Raw genomic sequence first — 16,714 nt, 5'->3', positions numbered from 1 at the left:
GAAGATAGTCCTGGTTCTGATGGGAGGTGATGATGACTCCAACTTACCCAGTACAGTGGTCTGGTGGTCCAGTGTCCTCTGTGTCTTTGTAGTGTGGAACCAGGTGGCAGTACAGCCAAGAGGCCAGAGGAGCGGGGCGGGGGTGGGGGTGGGGGTGGGAGTGTGTTCAGTGGATTGCTGCTGGGGCGTGGGCTGGATTGGTGTGTGCTGCTCAGGACCTTGCCACAGCGTCTGCAAACCCGCCTGTCTGAACTGGGCTGGATCGGCGTGTAGTGCACAGCTCGGGACCTTGCCACGGCATCAGCAGACCTGCCTCTAGGTATACCTTATGATCACATTCATCATTGAGAATTTGTACCTGTACATGATCTATCTTGATTCTTATTTTTTTCCCATTCCCCTGCCCTCCCTTCAACCCCTCCACCCCTTCCCATATACATAAGCTTTGTTTCCGTTTTTTCCTTCTTACCTTCAATTATTTTTCTCCCTCCGCTTTCCTTTCCCCTGCTCCCCCCTCAGTTCCTTTTCCTCTTTGAACATTTTGTTCCTATTTCACAATATCTATTATACATTTTGGTCCTCATTTACACCTTCAGTTTCTTAAACCAGAGAAACAATTCGGTATTTACACATGTGTCCTATTTATTACACTTAAGAGTGTGGCTTCAAGGTGCATCCATTTAGCTATAAATGTCTCACATTTATCTTTCTTTATGGCTGAGTAGTACTCCACTTTATAAACAAACAAAACCAAACCATCTTCTTTATCCACTCACCAGTTGATGGGTATTTGGGTTGTTTCCAAGATCTAGCTATTACAAACTGTGCCACTATAAATAACATGGGTGCACATATATCGCTGTGGTATGATGCTTTTAATTCTTTTGGGAACATACCCAACAGGGGAGTAGCTGGGTCAAATGGTACCTCTAATCCTAGTTTTGTGAGGAATCTCCACACTGATTTCCTACCAGAGAGTTTCACGAGAACATTCAAGTGAACAGTAATGGGCTACAGGGAAAGGAGGGTCTAGCAAGGGGACTAAGTAGAGGATTTTTTTTTTTCGGGTCTGAGACTCAGACTCAGAGCCTTGAGCCTGCTAGGCAAGTGCTCTACTACTTAGCTACATCCCAACAGAATTCTTCATATTAGAATATTGTAAGTTCCCTGTATTTGTGGAGTAAACATTTGTGTTTTCCCCAGTGTAAACAATTCCCAAGCTCTGATCAGTTGTTGAGCTGTAGTCTGCACTATTTTCTGCAGTTGACATTATTTTTCCAAAAGTACTTGCTGAGTAACCCAGTTATTGGCTGAAAAACTAGCACTGAGAAAGGCAGGCTAGAGGAGAACTGCTAATGATGTGTCTAACTTCACGTGTCACCATGCTCAATGCCCAGGCACTTTATTTCTCTGATCAGGATACTGCAAAGCCCTCATGCAGCTCTTGCAAAAGCTCCGTTGGTTATCTGGCCACAGTGACCATTTTATTCAGCACTTGCAAATTGCTTTGTTCTTGATATTCATGTTGAAACAGGACAAGAATTATCCTAGTGATTAATTTTCTCAATTTGTGCTTTCTAGTTAATGAGAATACTCTCCATTGTCTCACTTGAGTTCCTGGAAAAGTATTGGAAAGAAATTTTAAGATACCTTATAAAATCCATGATTCCTTAAACAGAAACCTAAACCCAGTCCGAAGAGAAACCTATTTATTTACATTTTCTTTCCCAAGTAGTTACTCGAGACATCTGCTTTATTTAGCTTCTCTCCATATCAGTGAAAGAATGTAACGTGGACTCTAGATAGCTATGATATTGAACATGACCTGCCTCTTGTATTCAGAACTATTTTTCCTAAGGGATTTAATGACAGAAGAAGGAAGAATTTGATCTTGAGGGTGGTTTTTCATTTTAAAAAATTGTTGCACATTCTTGGCTGACAACTGGGACACCCACCTTTATGCATCTTCTTGGCTCAGCGTGATCACATTCCTCTAGCTCCTTCCTCCCCATTCTCAGCAATTAAATGTTGAAGTGCCTTGGTATGTTATTGGGGTTGCAAGTTCAACTGCATGATGTATGACTCACTTCTGGTGCCCTTTCTTTTTTTTCTCACAAGAAAGAGCCATTTATTATATATCCAGAGTCCAAAAGTCCTCACTTACTCTTTGACTGTTAAAGGAGAATTTTTCTCCTCTGCAGTGGGAGAATAACAAACCCAAAGAGGGCTTTACCTAAGAAAATATATGCAATATTAAAATAATTGCTAGGAGGTCAAGGTTACTAGGTGTATTGGAACAAAAGTAAGAGAAAAAAAATTTTAAATCTTAGTCCAATTGCACTCTCAAGTCTACCCTTCTGTCCCTTAGAGCTAACACAAATGGATTAACACTCATTTACTATAGTTAAGAGATTTCTCACTAATTTGTTTTCTTGTGCTTTGTTTTCTCTGTTTGTTGATCACTGTTTAAAAACCATTTACTAGGTGCTTCCCATATGCCAGGCCCTATTAGGATCAACAAATTCATCACCAAGTAGACATTGAATACAAGGTATTAATATTGTGGAGGGTAAAGAGAGGTGTCACATGTAGAGCTTAAAACGTCTTTAGAAAGATGAGATACACAAGAAAAATAATTCTTCAAAGGTGGTAGAAAGTCCAAGAGTGCTATTTGAGTCTAGATTATTGTGGCCTGGGGTCATAGAGGGCTTCCTCCAGAAGGCAAGGCCTTGAAGGAAAGGAATAAAAAAGAAGGTGATTTTGGAGGCAATATGTGGAGGGCAGGTGTGTTAGGTGAGGTGGGGTAGCCATGGGAGATAAAGTTTATTTAGTCCTTTGATACATCCCTTTGCCTCAGTTTCTCTTCTGTCACTTAGTTTTTCTGTCATTTATGTAACAGTAGTAATGACCACACAAAGTCGTTATAAGGCTTAAATGATATGAGGAAAGCACTTAGCCAGAGACTGTAAAGCAGAAAGCACTCTACAGATGTTAGCAGCTATTATTTTATATTATTAGTAGCATTGTCGGAGTAGCATGCCAGAATCTGACACATGAGCCTAATAATGGGAATAATTGAATTACTGAAAATTTGAGCAAGGACATGCCACACTGAAATAAATCTGAGAAAATAATAGTCTGCAACACGAAGGGTAGATTGTAGACCTCTCCTACTAGACTGTGCATCAAATATAGTAGTTTAAAATTTTTTCCAGTGGTCAGATATGATAGAATTATTTAAGGAAAGCTATTTGATTTTTACCCAGTTTCCCAGAGGTTAGAACTATGTAATATATTAAAATTTAGTAGGACTATAAAATGATATGATGGCAAGAGAGGAGTAATATATTAGGTTGCCAACCTAGTGGTAGAAGTTCTTTAGCAGGACAAAATTCCTGACATTCTGGTTTAATTACTTACAACTCAATTTTCATGTAGGTCTTGGGGTTTTCTTCCCCACTGTTTTTTTTTTTTATCTTTCCTTAGAGCAATTTTAAGACCCAACATGTCTCTTGGTCTCCTGCTTTCTCCTTTTGCTTGCTACTGTTCTATCTTGATACCTTAGTCAAGTAGGCTCCCTAGCCCCATTTCTACATTGCTCCTAGCACACCTATTCTGATTCTTAACCTCTGGAACATCCTTTCTCAGGGCTTCTAATTTATGCAATTAAAAAAATTCTTTTGCATTGCTGGCAATAAAACCCAGGGCCTCATGCATGCCAGGCCAATGCTCTACTGCTAAGCTGAGCTACAACCCCCAGCCCTGGTTCATGTAATTTAGCACTAAATAGTTATCCTCTAGGTTACACAGATAAACACTCTTTATATTTGTTATATAAGATGATAAAAGGTTTTTCTACTTTGAGGATAGTACGTACTCCAGCTTTCTTGCCTGTCTTCCATCTTTGGTGCAACCAAATGAAAAAATGCCATTGTCCCTGCTCCAGAAGGGGTTCAAAGGACTGTCATTGAAACAGCTCAGGAACTTCATGAGACTTAGTGAGACCTCACCCCAGAGAATCATCTCTTTTGGCTTCTTCCTCCCTGTTTTATTCCTCTGGATCTGTGTTCCTCACTAAGTAACGTAGGGTATTAATAATAATATCCTATTAGGATAAATAATAAACGCAAAGAGGAGAAATTATGGGTTATGGGTTAACCTTGACCCATATTGGGTGTTACAGAGAAACACAATTCTATTGGATGAGACCACAGACAAATCTGCTGGAGGAAGAATTATTCATTCATTGTTTCTTTTGCTTTGCAAAATTTTATTAAATCCAAATGTTTCTGTGGACTTACAACAAAACATGAAACATGTACCTTAATGGTCTGGAAAGAAACAGATGATAAATAAAAAAGATTGATGAATAAGATGCATTTGAATTGAGATCCACACTCTGAAAAAGATTAAACAGATTGCTACAATGAGGGCAGGTGCTCAGAGGCTTCTCCAAGAAGGTGAGACTCAAGAGAAAACCTGAAGAAAGCACAAGAGTGAACTGTATGGATATGCTGGGAAACAGGATCCCAGGCTGAGGGAACAAAATGTGCAAAGCTTGCTTAGGATATTTGCAGAACAATAGATAAACCAGTGTAGCTGGAGCAGTGTGATTAGAAATAAAGTCCAAGAGATAAGCTGAAGCCAAATCATATACAACATTCCAGGGTATTTGAAATTAAATTTATTTGCAACTGGTCCATAAAAAACATACAAATTGTACATATTAATGGGGTACTGTGTTATATTTTGATACATTGTATGATGTTTAAATCAGTTTAAATGTATCTGTCTCCTCAAACATTTATCATTTCTTTATGGTGAAAACTTTCAAAATCCTGTCTTTTAGCTTTTTGAAATGTACAGTACATTGTACTTATCTATGGTCACCCTACTATGCACTACCACACCAGGACTTCTTGCTCCTATCTAAATATAACTTAGTATCACCCCCCTCCCACCCCCCGAATTCTAGTTCTCTGTCTAACTTTGATGGGAACCTGTTGGAGGTTTTCGGCAAGATTCCCTTTGTTTCTGTCATACGATTTTGATTCTAGTTCTACCAGTGACTTGCCTGTGTGAACTTAAGTGTGCTCTTGGAACCTCAGTTTGCCATTAGGTAAAATGTGGATAATGATACTTATACCCGTGACATTAAAAGAATTAGGTGTTGGTTACAAAGGACTTGAGGCCTTCAGATGAAAGGTATGACATAGAATAATTACCACTGTTCTACGTAGTCATTATTTTAACATGTTTTCTTTCTGAAATGTGAAAATATATAAAGACCCATATCCTAAATAGGCATATTTTGGGAATTTTAAAAATATCAGGAAATTATGTTTCAGATTTACCTTTTGGTTCTGTATGCTAGATTTAAGATGTTCCTTTGTTTTTTGAAAAAGGCACCATTAAAACTTCAAAGAAGTTGAAACCCAACAATCAGAGTCTGCCAAGAAAATATATATACAGACTTTAGCAGTTAGCTGTACTAATAAATGTCTGGAAGCTAATGTCTACTTCTTTGAGGACCTCTTGTAATTGCAGAGGCCAAAGGTAACTTGTATTAATCTCATGTTGGCTCAATAAATTTAGTATTAAAATATTTATACAGGTTTTTTCTTTTCCTGATTATATGTTTTTGGTGGACTCTGTATGTTATAGAATTTTAGAATGAGAAGAGATCTTAAAGATCTCCCAATCTGTTGCTAGGCTAGTCTGATTTCCACATAGAAATGACTTTAAAGATAGTTTGTAGCTGGGCATGGTAGCACATACCTATAATCCCAGCTACTCAGGAGGCTGGGGCGGGAGGATCAAAAGTTTGAGGGCAGCCTGGGCAACTTAGTAAGACCTTGTCTCAAAATAGAAAAAAAGAAAGAAAGGAAGGAAGAAAGAAAAGGAAAGGAAGGAAAGAAAAGGGAAGGGGAAAGAAAAGGGAAGGGGAAAGAAAATAGCACACCATTCCCTGAGTTCAATCCCCAGTACTGGGCGGGGGGAAGCCTAAACCAAGTGATAATCCCAGCTATTCAGGAAGCAGAGGCAGGAGCGTTGCTTAAGCCAAGGAGTTCTAGACCAGCCTGGGCAAGGTAATGAGACCCTGTCTCAAAAGAATCCTTACTGTGCAAACCATGTGCTTCTAGTGTATGAGCAATTGCTTGGGGAGAGTAGTTCCTAGCCTGGAAAAGATGCTGTGTTGTCGTTCAAGTTCAAGGAATTATTTGTAGATTATGAAAAAAAATGATCTTCCAGATCATGTGGTCTGATCCCATCCTTTCACAAGAGAAAAAGCAGGACAGTCTCACTGTTAGTTTTCAGGAGATCCTGTCTGAGAATCAAAATCATAGGACTTTGAGATATCTGCCATTCCCAAGTGCTTTTTCAGGCAATGTGTTCTCTCCCCAGATTCATGAGCTACCTACTTCCATGTCATGTTTAGACATAAATGCAGTGTTACAGAAACTGATTTACTATAATTTAACATCCTTTTCCATCTCTGTTGTAATGATGTACTTGGCTAATGTTGGAAGTTGTGGCTCCTGCAAAAGTTTGCTTGTTGAGGCAGATGTATAGGAAAAAATTTACAAACTGTAATTTGACTCTATGCTGCAAATGTTTTGCTCTATGTTTTCTCTTCTTTTGCCCCTTTCTTTGTTCTGGCTATGGACTCTGCAAGTGGATTTTACCAATTGTATCACTAAAGTTATAGACTTCAAACTCTAATTGGGTTGCGGTCTTTCTATATTATTTTTTGTTTGGAAAATGTATTGTAATTTTTATCAAAACTTTTTAAAGTGATGTTTTGTACCAGCACACAATAAATGTTTGTTCATTTGAAGTCAGCTCAGTGTGTAATTTTGTTTCTTCTGGTTCTGTCACTTTAATAACAAATGTGAACCATTGCCATGAAAATAAGCAAACATACATATATAATCACTGTTATGATTAACATTTTCTTTGTATATGAGTCTAGATTTCTTCTAGTAAATGTAAATTTGGGTTAATTAAACAGCACATATGTGTATACATATATAGAGAGAGTATATATATATATATATATATATAGTCATCTATGCAAACATTACAAAATATGAAACACTTCTGGTCCCAAGCATTTTAGATAAAGAATGATCAACCAGTATATAAATATATGAAAGATTAACTCTCCCCCCCTTTCTCCCCACCGCCCTTGTATCCTAATACAGTAACATTTACTTGGTATTGAAAAACACGCTGATATTTTCTGCTCAATTTTCTTTCTGTTGATACTATACTAGCCCACATGGCTACTCTCTGAAATAGAAGTGGTGGCATGTGTCAGTCTATCCTGTTAGGTGTTCTTCACACTGGTATATTTTTGTCATTCATTAAAAAAATCAATAATATTTAAACAAGTCAAAAATAGCTACAGGCATTATTATTGTTTTTTACTGGTTTTTGTAAAAAGAAATGACCTTCAGCATGTCTATAAATTTTGCTCATGGTGTGGAGAAATAAATTGTTGATGTTTCCGATACTTTGCCAGAAGTTAAGTAGTTTGCAGGAATGATCTTACCGAATCTTCCTGATTAAAGTCCTTAAAATAGTAAGGGGTTATATTGGCTATTCAGATGGGTGATTGAAAATGGCAAGTTTAAATCTGAATGCAAATTTTGTGAGTAATACAAGATATATAGGGATACATTTCCTCAATAATCAGTAGGAGTCTGTTTTTTAGTCTCTTATCTCCACTTCCATCCTGGAATGATTTAACATCATCCTGGGGAACTGCAACTGGAATAAGCTCTGCCTTTCCCTGTGACAAATGTTGGACACAGCCTCCAGTTTGTGACTTATTGAAAAAAGCATAGATTCATCAAAAAGTTCCTTATCCCCTTTTCTCAACCCCTTTCATCACAGTCCAAGACTGTTTGTAGGGGAGAGTAGAGAAACAAACAACATGAAGGAATCAGGCAGTCTTCCTACTTTTCCTCATTCCTGTGGGCTTTGTTGTGAGTTGTAGCAACTGTTATGAATCCCTAACTCCAAACAAATGGCACAGTCCTATTGGGCCTATGGATTCAAATCTCAGCATTTGGGTCATTCAACAATAACTGGAAGGCAGCTAAGGGCTCTCTTTGTGTCCCTTTTTTGGCACTGTAAGCTGGACTTACAGTATAGGTCAGTGTAGTAAAGTTATGTAGGTGAGATGTTAATACACTGTGTGTATGTGTTTTTTATATTTAAATTTGGATTGGTGGTGACGGAAATGGAATTAAAGGATCCAATCGTGGGTTTGAAATTAAACTGAAAAGGATTGATTGTATAGTGAAAAGGTCAGTGATTCATATACAGCAATGTTTTATAAATTTTAAAGTGTTAATTGCTCATTATTGATCTTCTAGATATTTGATTACCAAGGAGTAAATTACTTGAATTTACATTCTCTGTCTTTTTTTTTTTTTTGGTACCGGGGATCGAACTCAGGACCTTGTGCTTGCAAGGCAGGCGCCAGAACCACTGAGTTAAATCCCCGGCCCAACATTCTCTGTCTTAAAAAAAAAAAAAAAAAGAATGAAGATGGAGAGAATTCTTAACAACTTCTTGAGGTTGTCTGAAGATTGTGCAGCTCCAATGACTAGACAAGCCCATTAAGTTTTTAGTTCAAAAAACTGTTCGAATATAATGTGTATCAAATGTATCATTGTTGGGCTTTCTGCATATAGGTATTCAAGAGACGGTATTTTTACTTGACTCAACTTCCTGATGGTTCATATATTCTTAATTCTTATAAAGATGAGAAAAATTCAAAAGAATCTAAAGGTTGCATCTACTTGGATGCCTGCATTGATGTTGTTCAGGTAAGACTATTGAGGTAATCTCTCTTTTTCCAAGAGTTTTGTTGGTGAACCATTAAGAACACAGCATTTTTTTCCCTCTTGGTTAATGGTATCTCCACACACCAAAACATCCAAGCTAGAAGCAGAATCCTTGCCTACTTGCCCCCCCAATTTGCTGTCCTGCTTCAGATCATCTTCCTAAGTCAGATTGGGTCTCCCACTTGTCTGCTCAAAACCTTTTACTTCCTGATTTATATTGTCTTACAGGGGGTGCTCTGAGGCTCTCACCGTGGCATTTAAGGCCCCGGTAATCTGGGCTTACCCTGCTGCCTAGCCTCATCCTCTCAGTATCCCCTTGTATATTCTGTGTCCTGTTCACAACAGGCTTCACATCTCATGGAGTTGCACATATAAGTGGCTTTCCTTACTTTTTTTTTCTCTTCGTACCATATACTCTCCCTTTCTGTTCTGGTTTGAACTCTGTCTTTAAGACTCAGCTTCAGTGACATTTCTGCCATGGGACATTTTGTATTTCTTTCCTCAGACTCATGCCCAACAAATGGAATTAAACTCTACCTCCCCTATGCTACCACTTTGCTTTCTCCTCTGTTGCAGAACTGAATGACCCTCGAATTTGTGGTTCATTATGAACATTCTTTTGTGAATTAAAAGGACCATGTCTTATTCATGTTTCTATCTCTTATAATAATTAGCAGGAAGCCAAGTGTGATGGTATACACTTGTATTCCCAGTACTCAGGAGGCTGAGGCAGGATGATAGTGAGTTTGAGGCCAGCCTGAGCTATATAGCAAGACCTTGTCTCAAAAAAAAAATTGGGCTGGGAATTTAGCTCAGTGGTTCTGCCACCTGCCTCACAAGCGCAAGGTCCTGAGTTCAATCCCCAGTACCAAAAAAAAAAAAAAAAGCAGACCTGTGTATATTATAGGGATTTAGGAAATGTTTGTTGATTTGAATCGTCAGGGAGGCATAGACAAAGACAAGGTGGGAAAGAGAGGGCAGAGAGATTGTCTGAATAGGAAGTCAATTGACCAAGAGGAAGGAGCCATTACTGTTACAGAGCCTGGTGGCATGGTATACTAGAAGAAGCACTTGGCTGATTAGGAGCCAAGAGAGGAGACAGTTCAACATCCTCAGTTTATCTGAATCTTAATTCTCAAAACAGTAAAGTAGGATTAATAATGTCTGTGTAGTCTATCAAATAAGACTATTGTGAGGTTCAAATGAGATAACACTTTAAAAGTGTAATGATCTACATAAACAGAAGGTGCTTATTTGTTTGTTTTGTGTGTGCAGTACCAGGCATGGAACCCAGAGCCTTGTGCATGCTAAGCAAGTGCTCTAACACTAAATTACACCCCTAGCCGAAAGATGCTTTTAAAATAAGTAAGAAGTTTCTTATTTTACCAGAAGAAAGAAGGCACACACAATTTCTAGATTTTTCTCAATTAACCCTACTCCAATTGACCTTTATTTGTAGTGCTCCTACTATCATCTGTTTATTACTCCTACTCCCAAATATTTTCACATATATAAATCTTTATGACTTGCTACAGCAGTTTAGTTTCATCTTTTTATATGCTTTGAAGATGAGAAGGAGGAACTTTCTTGGTTTCCTTTTGAATAAATGACCAAGTAGTGGAGAATTATTGATTCATGAGCTTTTTTTAAAATTAATGCTGAGGCATTTGGTAGGGGGTAGTATGTCATTTCTTTTGCCATGGCAGAGAAGGTGGTGAAGTAAAACAATGTCTTGTTAAGTTTGAGGGAAAGAAGAGACTTTTATTTTCGTTGTGTGCTAGTATTCAGCATAGGCCACTTCTTTTTATTTTACTGAGTCACAAGTTGATGTGAATCAACTATGGTCTTCTTTTTTACTACTTTGACACATTTGATGTCATTTATGCTAAAATGAATTAAGTGCCTATCTTGCATTTTATGGTGTGATATAAAATAATTATCATATTTGCTTCGGATATCATTTAAGCTTATTTTAAGAGTTAATTTTAAAAATCTACAAATAGCAAAGAAAACTTCAAGCTGGGTGGAGATAGTGACATGTTTTCCTGTTTTTATGGTGGTGGTTTGATTTTCTAAATGTGAAGGATGTCAGAAGGCCTTAAATGATAATAATACTCATCCAACAAATTGTAATTTATGCTAACTGTGTGCATATGCCACATACTCAGTCCTGAGGAGAACAAAAAAGATAGGTCTGATACAGTCATTTGTTGTCTGGAAGTGTCTGTTCCTTTATGAAAGAAGCGGTTTTTTAATGAAAATATTGATAAATGTATGTGCTGAGATGAGGTAAAAATAAATTAACAAATGAAGTCTAATATTAAAAGGGCAATTCTACTAACTGAATGCATGCTTTCTTTTTGTTTTCCATCTAGTGCCCCAAAATGCGACGTCATGCTTTTGAACTCAAGATGTTAGATAAGTATAGCCATTATCTGGCTACTGAAACTGAGCAGGAAATGGAGGAATGGCTGACAACTTTGAAAAAGATTATTCAGATCAATACTGACAGTTTAGTGCAAGAGAAAAAGGAGACGGTAGAAACAGCACAAGGTCAGAATTTTTAAATGATTCACTGTGGAGGTAGAGCCCTTTGCTTTAGTCCATGTGCAGGGTGAATATAGAACTCTTACTCTTGAAGGTTGACCTGTCTCCTCATTAAAAGTGACTATGGGAAGTTGATAGACTTTTTTAAGAGTTGCTGCCACATGGGCTTTGACACATGAAATATAACCAGGCTAAAACGGATAAGAAATTCATGGCAGATTTTCAAAAGTCCATTAAATTTTTCCCTATGCTTTCATAATCAAAATTCTTTGCAATAAATCTAGTAGGAGAGGATGGGGTGGGAGAGATAGGATATTTCTCTGAGGTGATTAGTAATGCTTGTATGGTTTGGAACATCTGCTTTTAATGAATTTGCAGATGATGAAACTGGCAGCCAAGGAAAAGCCGAGAACATCATGGCCAGCTTGGAGAGAAGCATGCATCCGGAACTGATGAAGGTATAGCTTTCTTATGACAACTTGCCTTCATCTGAGACAATGCAGGACTGGCTATTAAAGTTTTCATGCTGGATTCCATTTGGCAATGTCATTTCCAATTTGAAATACTCCCAGCAAGTTGGTGAAACAAGTAGAAATTGTGAAAGAAAAGTTGCACTCCTTAAAGATGGACTTGTAAATGCCAATTACCAGCTTGGAGAATCTTTTTTCTAGATACCAGGAAGTACTTCCAAGTTTTTATGACTTTGATATTTGTATCTACTACTTTTAATTCAGTTTGATTGCAGTATGTCATCCATGTAGTAAATATTCTTTCAAGGAGCTAATGATACAGATATGTGTGAGATACTCAATCTAACGTTTTATATATGCTCATTTAATAGGAAAACAACATATTTCTTATATATTCATAGAATGATAAAGATTTAGTTAGCAGACATTTTTGTTATTTACTCTTTAGAGTTTGAATTGAATCAGTTTGAAATATTTAGAGGTGATTATCATGCCTATCTTAGCAGGATGTATATTTTACTCTGTGGACTCTATAATTTAGACATTTAATAATTATTATAATTATAACATTTAAATACTTGTCAAACCTACTTATATTTCTATTTTATTCCTCTTCTTGGACTACTGAGTTACACAAATTAAGAAACTCCTTTTTTTCTATTTTAAATATACCTGTCTTAAACTTCAAATCTGTTTTTCAAATTTTGGGAACATGTTCATGATCCCCTGATCTAGGCTTTCTATGATTTTATAGATTTTAGTTATAGCCCTCTGAATCTTGGTCATCCCAAACTGTAGAGCCCTTTGCATCTTTTCTCAAGTGATAGAATCAGGCTAACACTATGGATGTGTAAAATATGTTTCTTTCTCATTTATTTATTTCTCTTTTACATCTAAAATCTCTTGGATTTGTTTTTCATATCGACTACAGGATGAAAAATACTCTTGGTATAAAGGAGAAGGTGTATAGGAACCCTAAGAATCGGATGTATAGCTTATGGTGGGTCATAGTGATAGTGACACATCACTCCCCAGCCATGCAAGCATCATTTACCCTTGGAACAGAAGAATGTATACTTTGAAGCTGTATCCGATTGCAAATTTTATATAAACTAAATTTAAGTGGTATTTAGTACTATTGTGAAGGACATGAAACAATATTTTATCCATATTTTTAAATTTTAGTATGGAAGAGAAACAGAACAGCTAAACAAGCTCAGCAGAGGAGATGGAAGACAGAATCTCTTTTCTTTTGATTCAGAAGTACAGGTATTAGTGATATATCTCTAGAATCTTATTGTTGCTTATTCAGATAAATATCTGTGAAATATTGATGTTTGTGTGTGTGTGTGTGTGTGTGTGTGTGGTATTGGAGATTGAATCCAGGACCTTTGGATTGAGGTATCTACATTCCCAGCTTTTTTTACCCTGAGGCAGAGTCCTTCTAAGTCATTAAGTTGCTCAAGCTGGGTTTGAATTCTTGATCCTCCTGCCTCAGCCTCCCAGAGTGCTGGGATTACAGGTGTGTGCCACCGTGCCCAGTTGGAATCACTGATATTTTTCAGGGGGGGATATAAATTGTTTTATATTTGTCTTGTTCACTTTGAACATGTAGCTTAACGACTAACTTCGCTCAAGAGGACTGTCATAGGTATGCAAATAGTGTGAGAAGGAATGCATGAGTATATCTTTTCCACACGTCCTTAGATGCTTTTCACTTTAATTCACTCCTCAACATGGATATATTAAAGAATCCTCCTTCCCTTTTTTGCAGTACTAGGAATTGAACCCAGGGCTTCTGAGCTGAGGTACATCCTCAGCTCCTTTTATTTTTTATTTTGAGACAGGGTCTCGCCAAGTTGCTAAATTGTCCAGACTGGGCTTGAATATATGATTGTCTTGTGTCGGCTTCCCAGAGTGCTGGGATTACAAGTGTGCACCACTGCAGCTTTTCTAACACATTACATACAGTTGTGATCTAGTGGCATTGCGTACCCGTATTATAAAGAATACCAAATCAGGTGAAACATTTATTTTCTACATTTGAGGTAGGCACATCAAACTAGGATAATCTTCGTGTCTGGGTTATTCCAATTTTCGGTGGAGAGTACTGCAGGAAAGTGCAGGAGTGTGCCACATGCCACCATGCCCAGCTTTCTATATGAGATTTCTAAACAATATCTTCAATTTTTTTGAAATAGAAAACTATTACACAAATATCATAGATTTTTTCTCAGTGAAAGTATATCACAAAAATACAAAATAATTTGAGGAAGGCAGAGTTCGTCGTTCCTTTGATTTCCCCTCAATGATTGGACTCTAATTGGACATGTCAGGAGTTTTCATTGTGTACAAAGGAGGCAATTGACTGTGGTTGAAACTAAATCCAGTATCTTTAAAATTTTGTGGTGTAGTGTTTTTGTGGTCATGAAACAACTGGTTTTATGTTTGAGTTGTTATCAATGAGCTACACAGTAAGAGAAAAATTCACAATTGTGATGAAGCTTTCAGCACAAAAATTGAATTTAATGTTGGTTATGGAAAACAGTCTTGCCGCAGTGAGCCATATTGTATGTATTGAGTACTTTTTACATCTAGTGCCATCCCATAATTTCAGTATGCTCTTTGGGCCACGATTTGGTGTGGAGAGACGTGTTTTTTACTGGTGACCTTAGAGAATAAAGAAATGCTGGCTGACTAGAGGAGATGGCTCAAGCTTTGAACTAATGGGCAAGGCCATTAGTCTCAACATTTGCACTCCCAGGCCTCAAGCAGGAAAGATTTGGGGCTGAGGCTCTTTGGTCAGGCTTCTCTTCACATTCCACTGTCTGAGTAAGACAGAAAGGAGAGCAGATAAATGGGCGGAAATTAGAATTGATCTCCATGGCAATGATTTGCCTCAGCTGGCTCCACAGAGAGCTAAGTGTTCAAGAGGGAACTGTCTGTCCCCACGCATTTGTATTCCTTTTGTAGAGAAAAAGATTCCAAGGGCAAAAACCATGCTTTCGGGTAAAAATATTATACATGAGGCCTTCTTAAGGGGGAATTTTTCAGTGATACAGGCTAGGTCAGAACAGCTATAATTATCCAAGTCTCTTCAGGCACAATACCTGTTCTGGCTTGGATTACTGAGGTAACTGAGAAAAATTCTCATGTTTCTTGGCTTGAGTTTTCTATACTGGCAGTGTAGTCTGCTCAGATTCACCCAGTCATTTCTTACCTAGCATGTCTGTGACCCTCATGAAAGTACAGTAAATTGTTCCACAATCTACACTTTTCTTCCCGTTTTTGAGTAGAATGTAAATCTTTTCGACCTTTATGAATGTGAACTGAGAAAGTTCTTAGCAGTTTCTTTGAGGAGGGACAGATTCCTCCCCTACAGAGAAGAATTCCTTGACTCTCAATATCTTTTATTTTATAACTTATTTTTCATTTGAAATACTAATAATATTTTAAAACTATATCTCTGTGTCAGCCAGTGTACATCCCCCAGCTCCGTTAGAAGCTGAGCTCAGTGTTTATCAGTTTCCTAAGCAGATGCTGCTCCTCTCCTTCTGCTCATCATTTAAACGTAGGTGGTCCGTGGGGTTCCAGCCTTGTCCGCCTCTTACCCTACACACTACTAGCTTCCAAATCCAGATCCCCAGACCAATCCTACTTTTCCAACCACCTATAATACCACCTGAATTCAGCACAACCCAAACTGGACTCATAGTTTTCTACTCACCTTTCCCTAAAATCTGCTATTCATTTTTATTTCACAACTAAGTTCATGGCATCGATATCTATCTGGTCTCCTAAGTCAGAGAACATTGTTTTCTTCTTGTTGCCTCCCATACCTATTTTTATCAATTTTGCCCCCTGCAGAGCTCATAAAGGAAACAAAATTTCTGCCATTCTGGAACATAAATTTTATGGGAAAGACAAACAGTAAGCAACTAAATAAATATAAAAATTAATGTTAGATAAATCAGAGAAAGGGAGTACAGACTGTCAGGATACGTGTCAGTTTTCTATAGGAAGTTAGGAAACATGCCAGTTGGTGGGAGACTTGGATGAAACAAGAGAGCAAACCATGCAGCTATCTAAGAGGGTTCCTGACAGAACAGCAAGTACAAAAGCCTTGGGGTAAGAGTGTACTTGGTGTGCTAGAAAAACAACCAAGGAGGCTAGTGTAGTTGCAACAGGGAGGTGGGAGGAAAAAGTAAAATATAATAGGAGATGATGTCAGAGGAATGAGAGAAGCAGGGAGTCATGTCACACAGGGTAGTTCATACTATGTACTTGTAGTTCATATTATGTACTTGTGGCTTGTTCATTGCTTTAAATCAGACCTGGTCATCTCCCTCCAGGATTTCTCCATCGATATTTGAACCTTAATCTAAGAGCTCCACAAAGGCTTGTTAAAGCCTTGTTAAATGACAAAAAGGGGGAAAGGGTTTAAATGAAGAATGAACAGGGAACGGTTAGATTCTGCCACTTTATTAATCTGAATATGTATCAATCTACATCAATATGAATCTCCTCTTTTTTTTGAAAATGACTCATGCTGTCTGTTTTGTAGAGGTTGGACTTCTCAGGCATTGAACCTGATGTAAAGCCATTTGAAGAAAAGTGTAACAAGCGTTTCCTGGTAAATTGCCGTGATTTAACTTTCAATATCATAGGTCAAATTGGAGACAATACAAAAGGGCCACCCACAAATGTATGTATAACATTGTCTTCTACTTCTCTTATAGTAGCATATTAAAGAAGTGCCTTTCTTTTTCATGATTGAGAACTAATATACTGGATGAAAATTCCCTTGCTATATATCATGATAAATTTGACACAGAAGAA

General features: G+C 37.6%; 1 protein-coding gene across 3 annotated transcripts in view; it reads left to right on the top strand.

Moving 5' to 3' along the window:
• Dock11 (dedicator of cytokinesis 11) overlaps window positions 1-16,714 on the top strand; it is a 178,243-nt gene that overhangs the window by 49,301 nt on the left and 112,228 nt on the right. For all 3 annotated transcript variants that reach the window (XM_004872144.4, XM_013068283.3, XM_087199882.1), the window contains exons 7-11: window positions 8,706-8,840; window positions 11,234-11,411; window positions 11,784-11,863; window positions 13,061-13,144; window positions 16,440-16,580. In XM_004872144.4, coding sequence (XP_004872201.1) covers window positions 8,706-8,840; window positions 11,234-11,411; window positions 11,784-11,863; window positions 13,061-13,144; window positions 16,440-16,580 — 618 coding nt within the window. The remainder of the gene's footprint in view (window positions 1-8,705; window positions 8,841-11,233; window positions 11,412-11,783; window positions 11,864-13,060; window positions 13,145-16,439; window positions 16,581-16,714) is intronic.

The sequence above is a fragment of the Heterocephalus glaber genome, unplaced genomic scaffold (assembly GCF_053883595.1).
Source record: "Heterocephalus glaber isolate CG9 unplaced genomic scaffold, H.glaber_assembly_v1.0 deba00001730, whole genome shotgun sequence".
NCBI classification, from domain to species: Eukaryota; Metazoa; Chordata; class Mammalia; order Rodentia; family Bathyergidae; genus Heterocephalus; species Heterocephalus glaber.
Note: the sequence above shows the minus strand (reverse complement) of the source record. Positions and strands in the feature narration are given on the sequence as shown.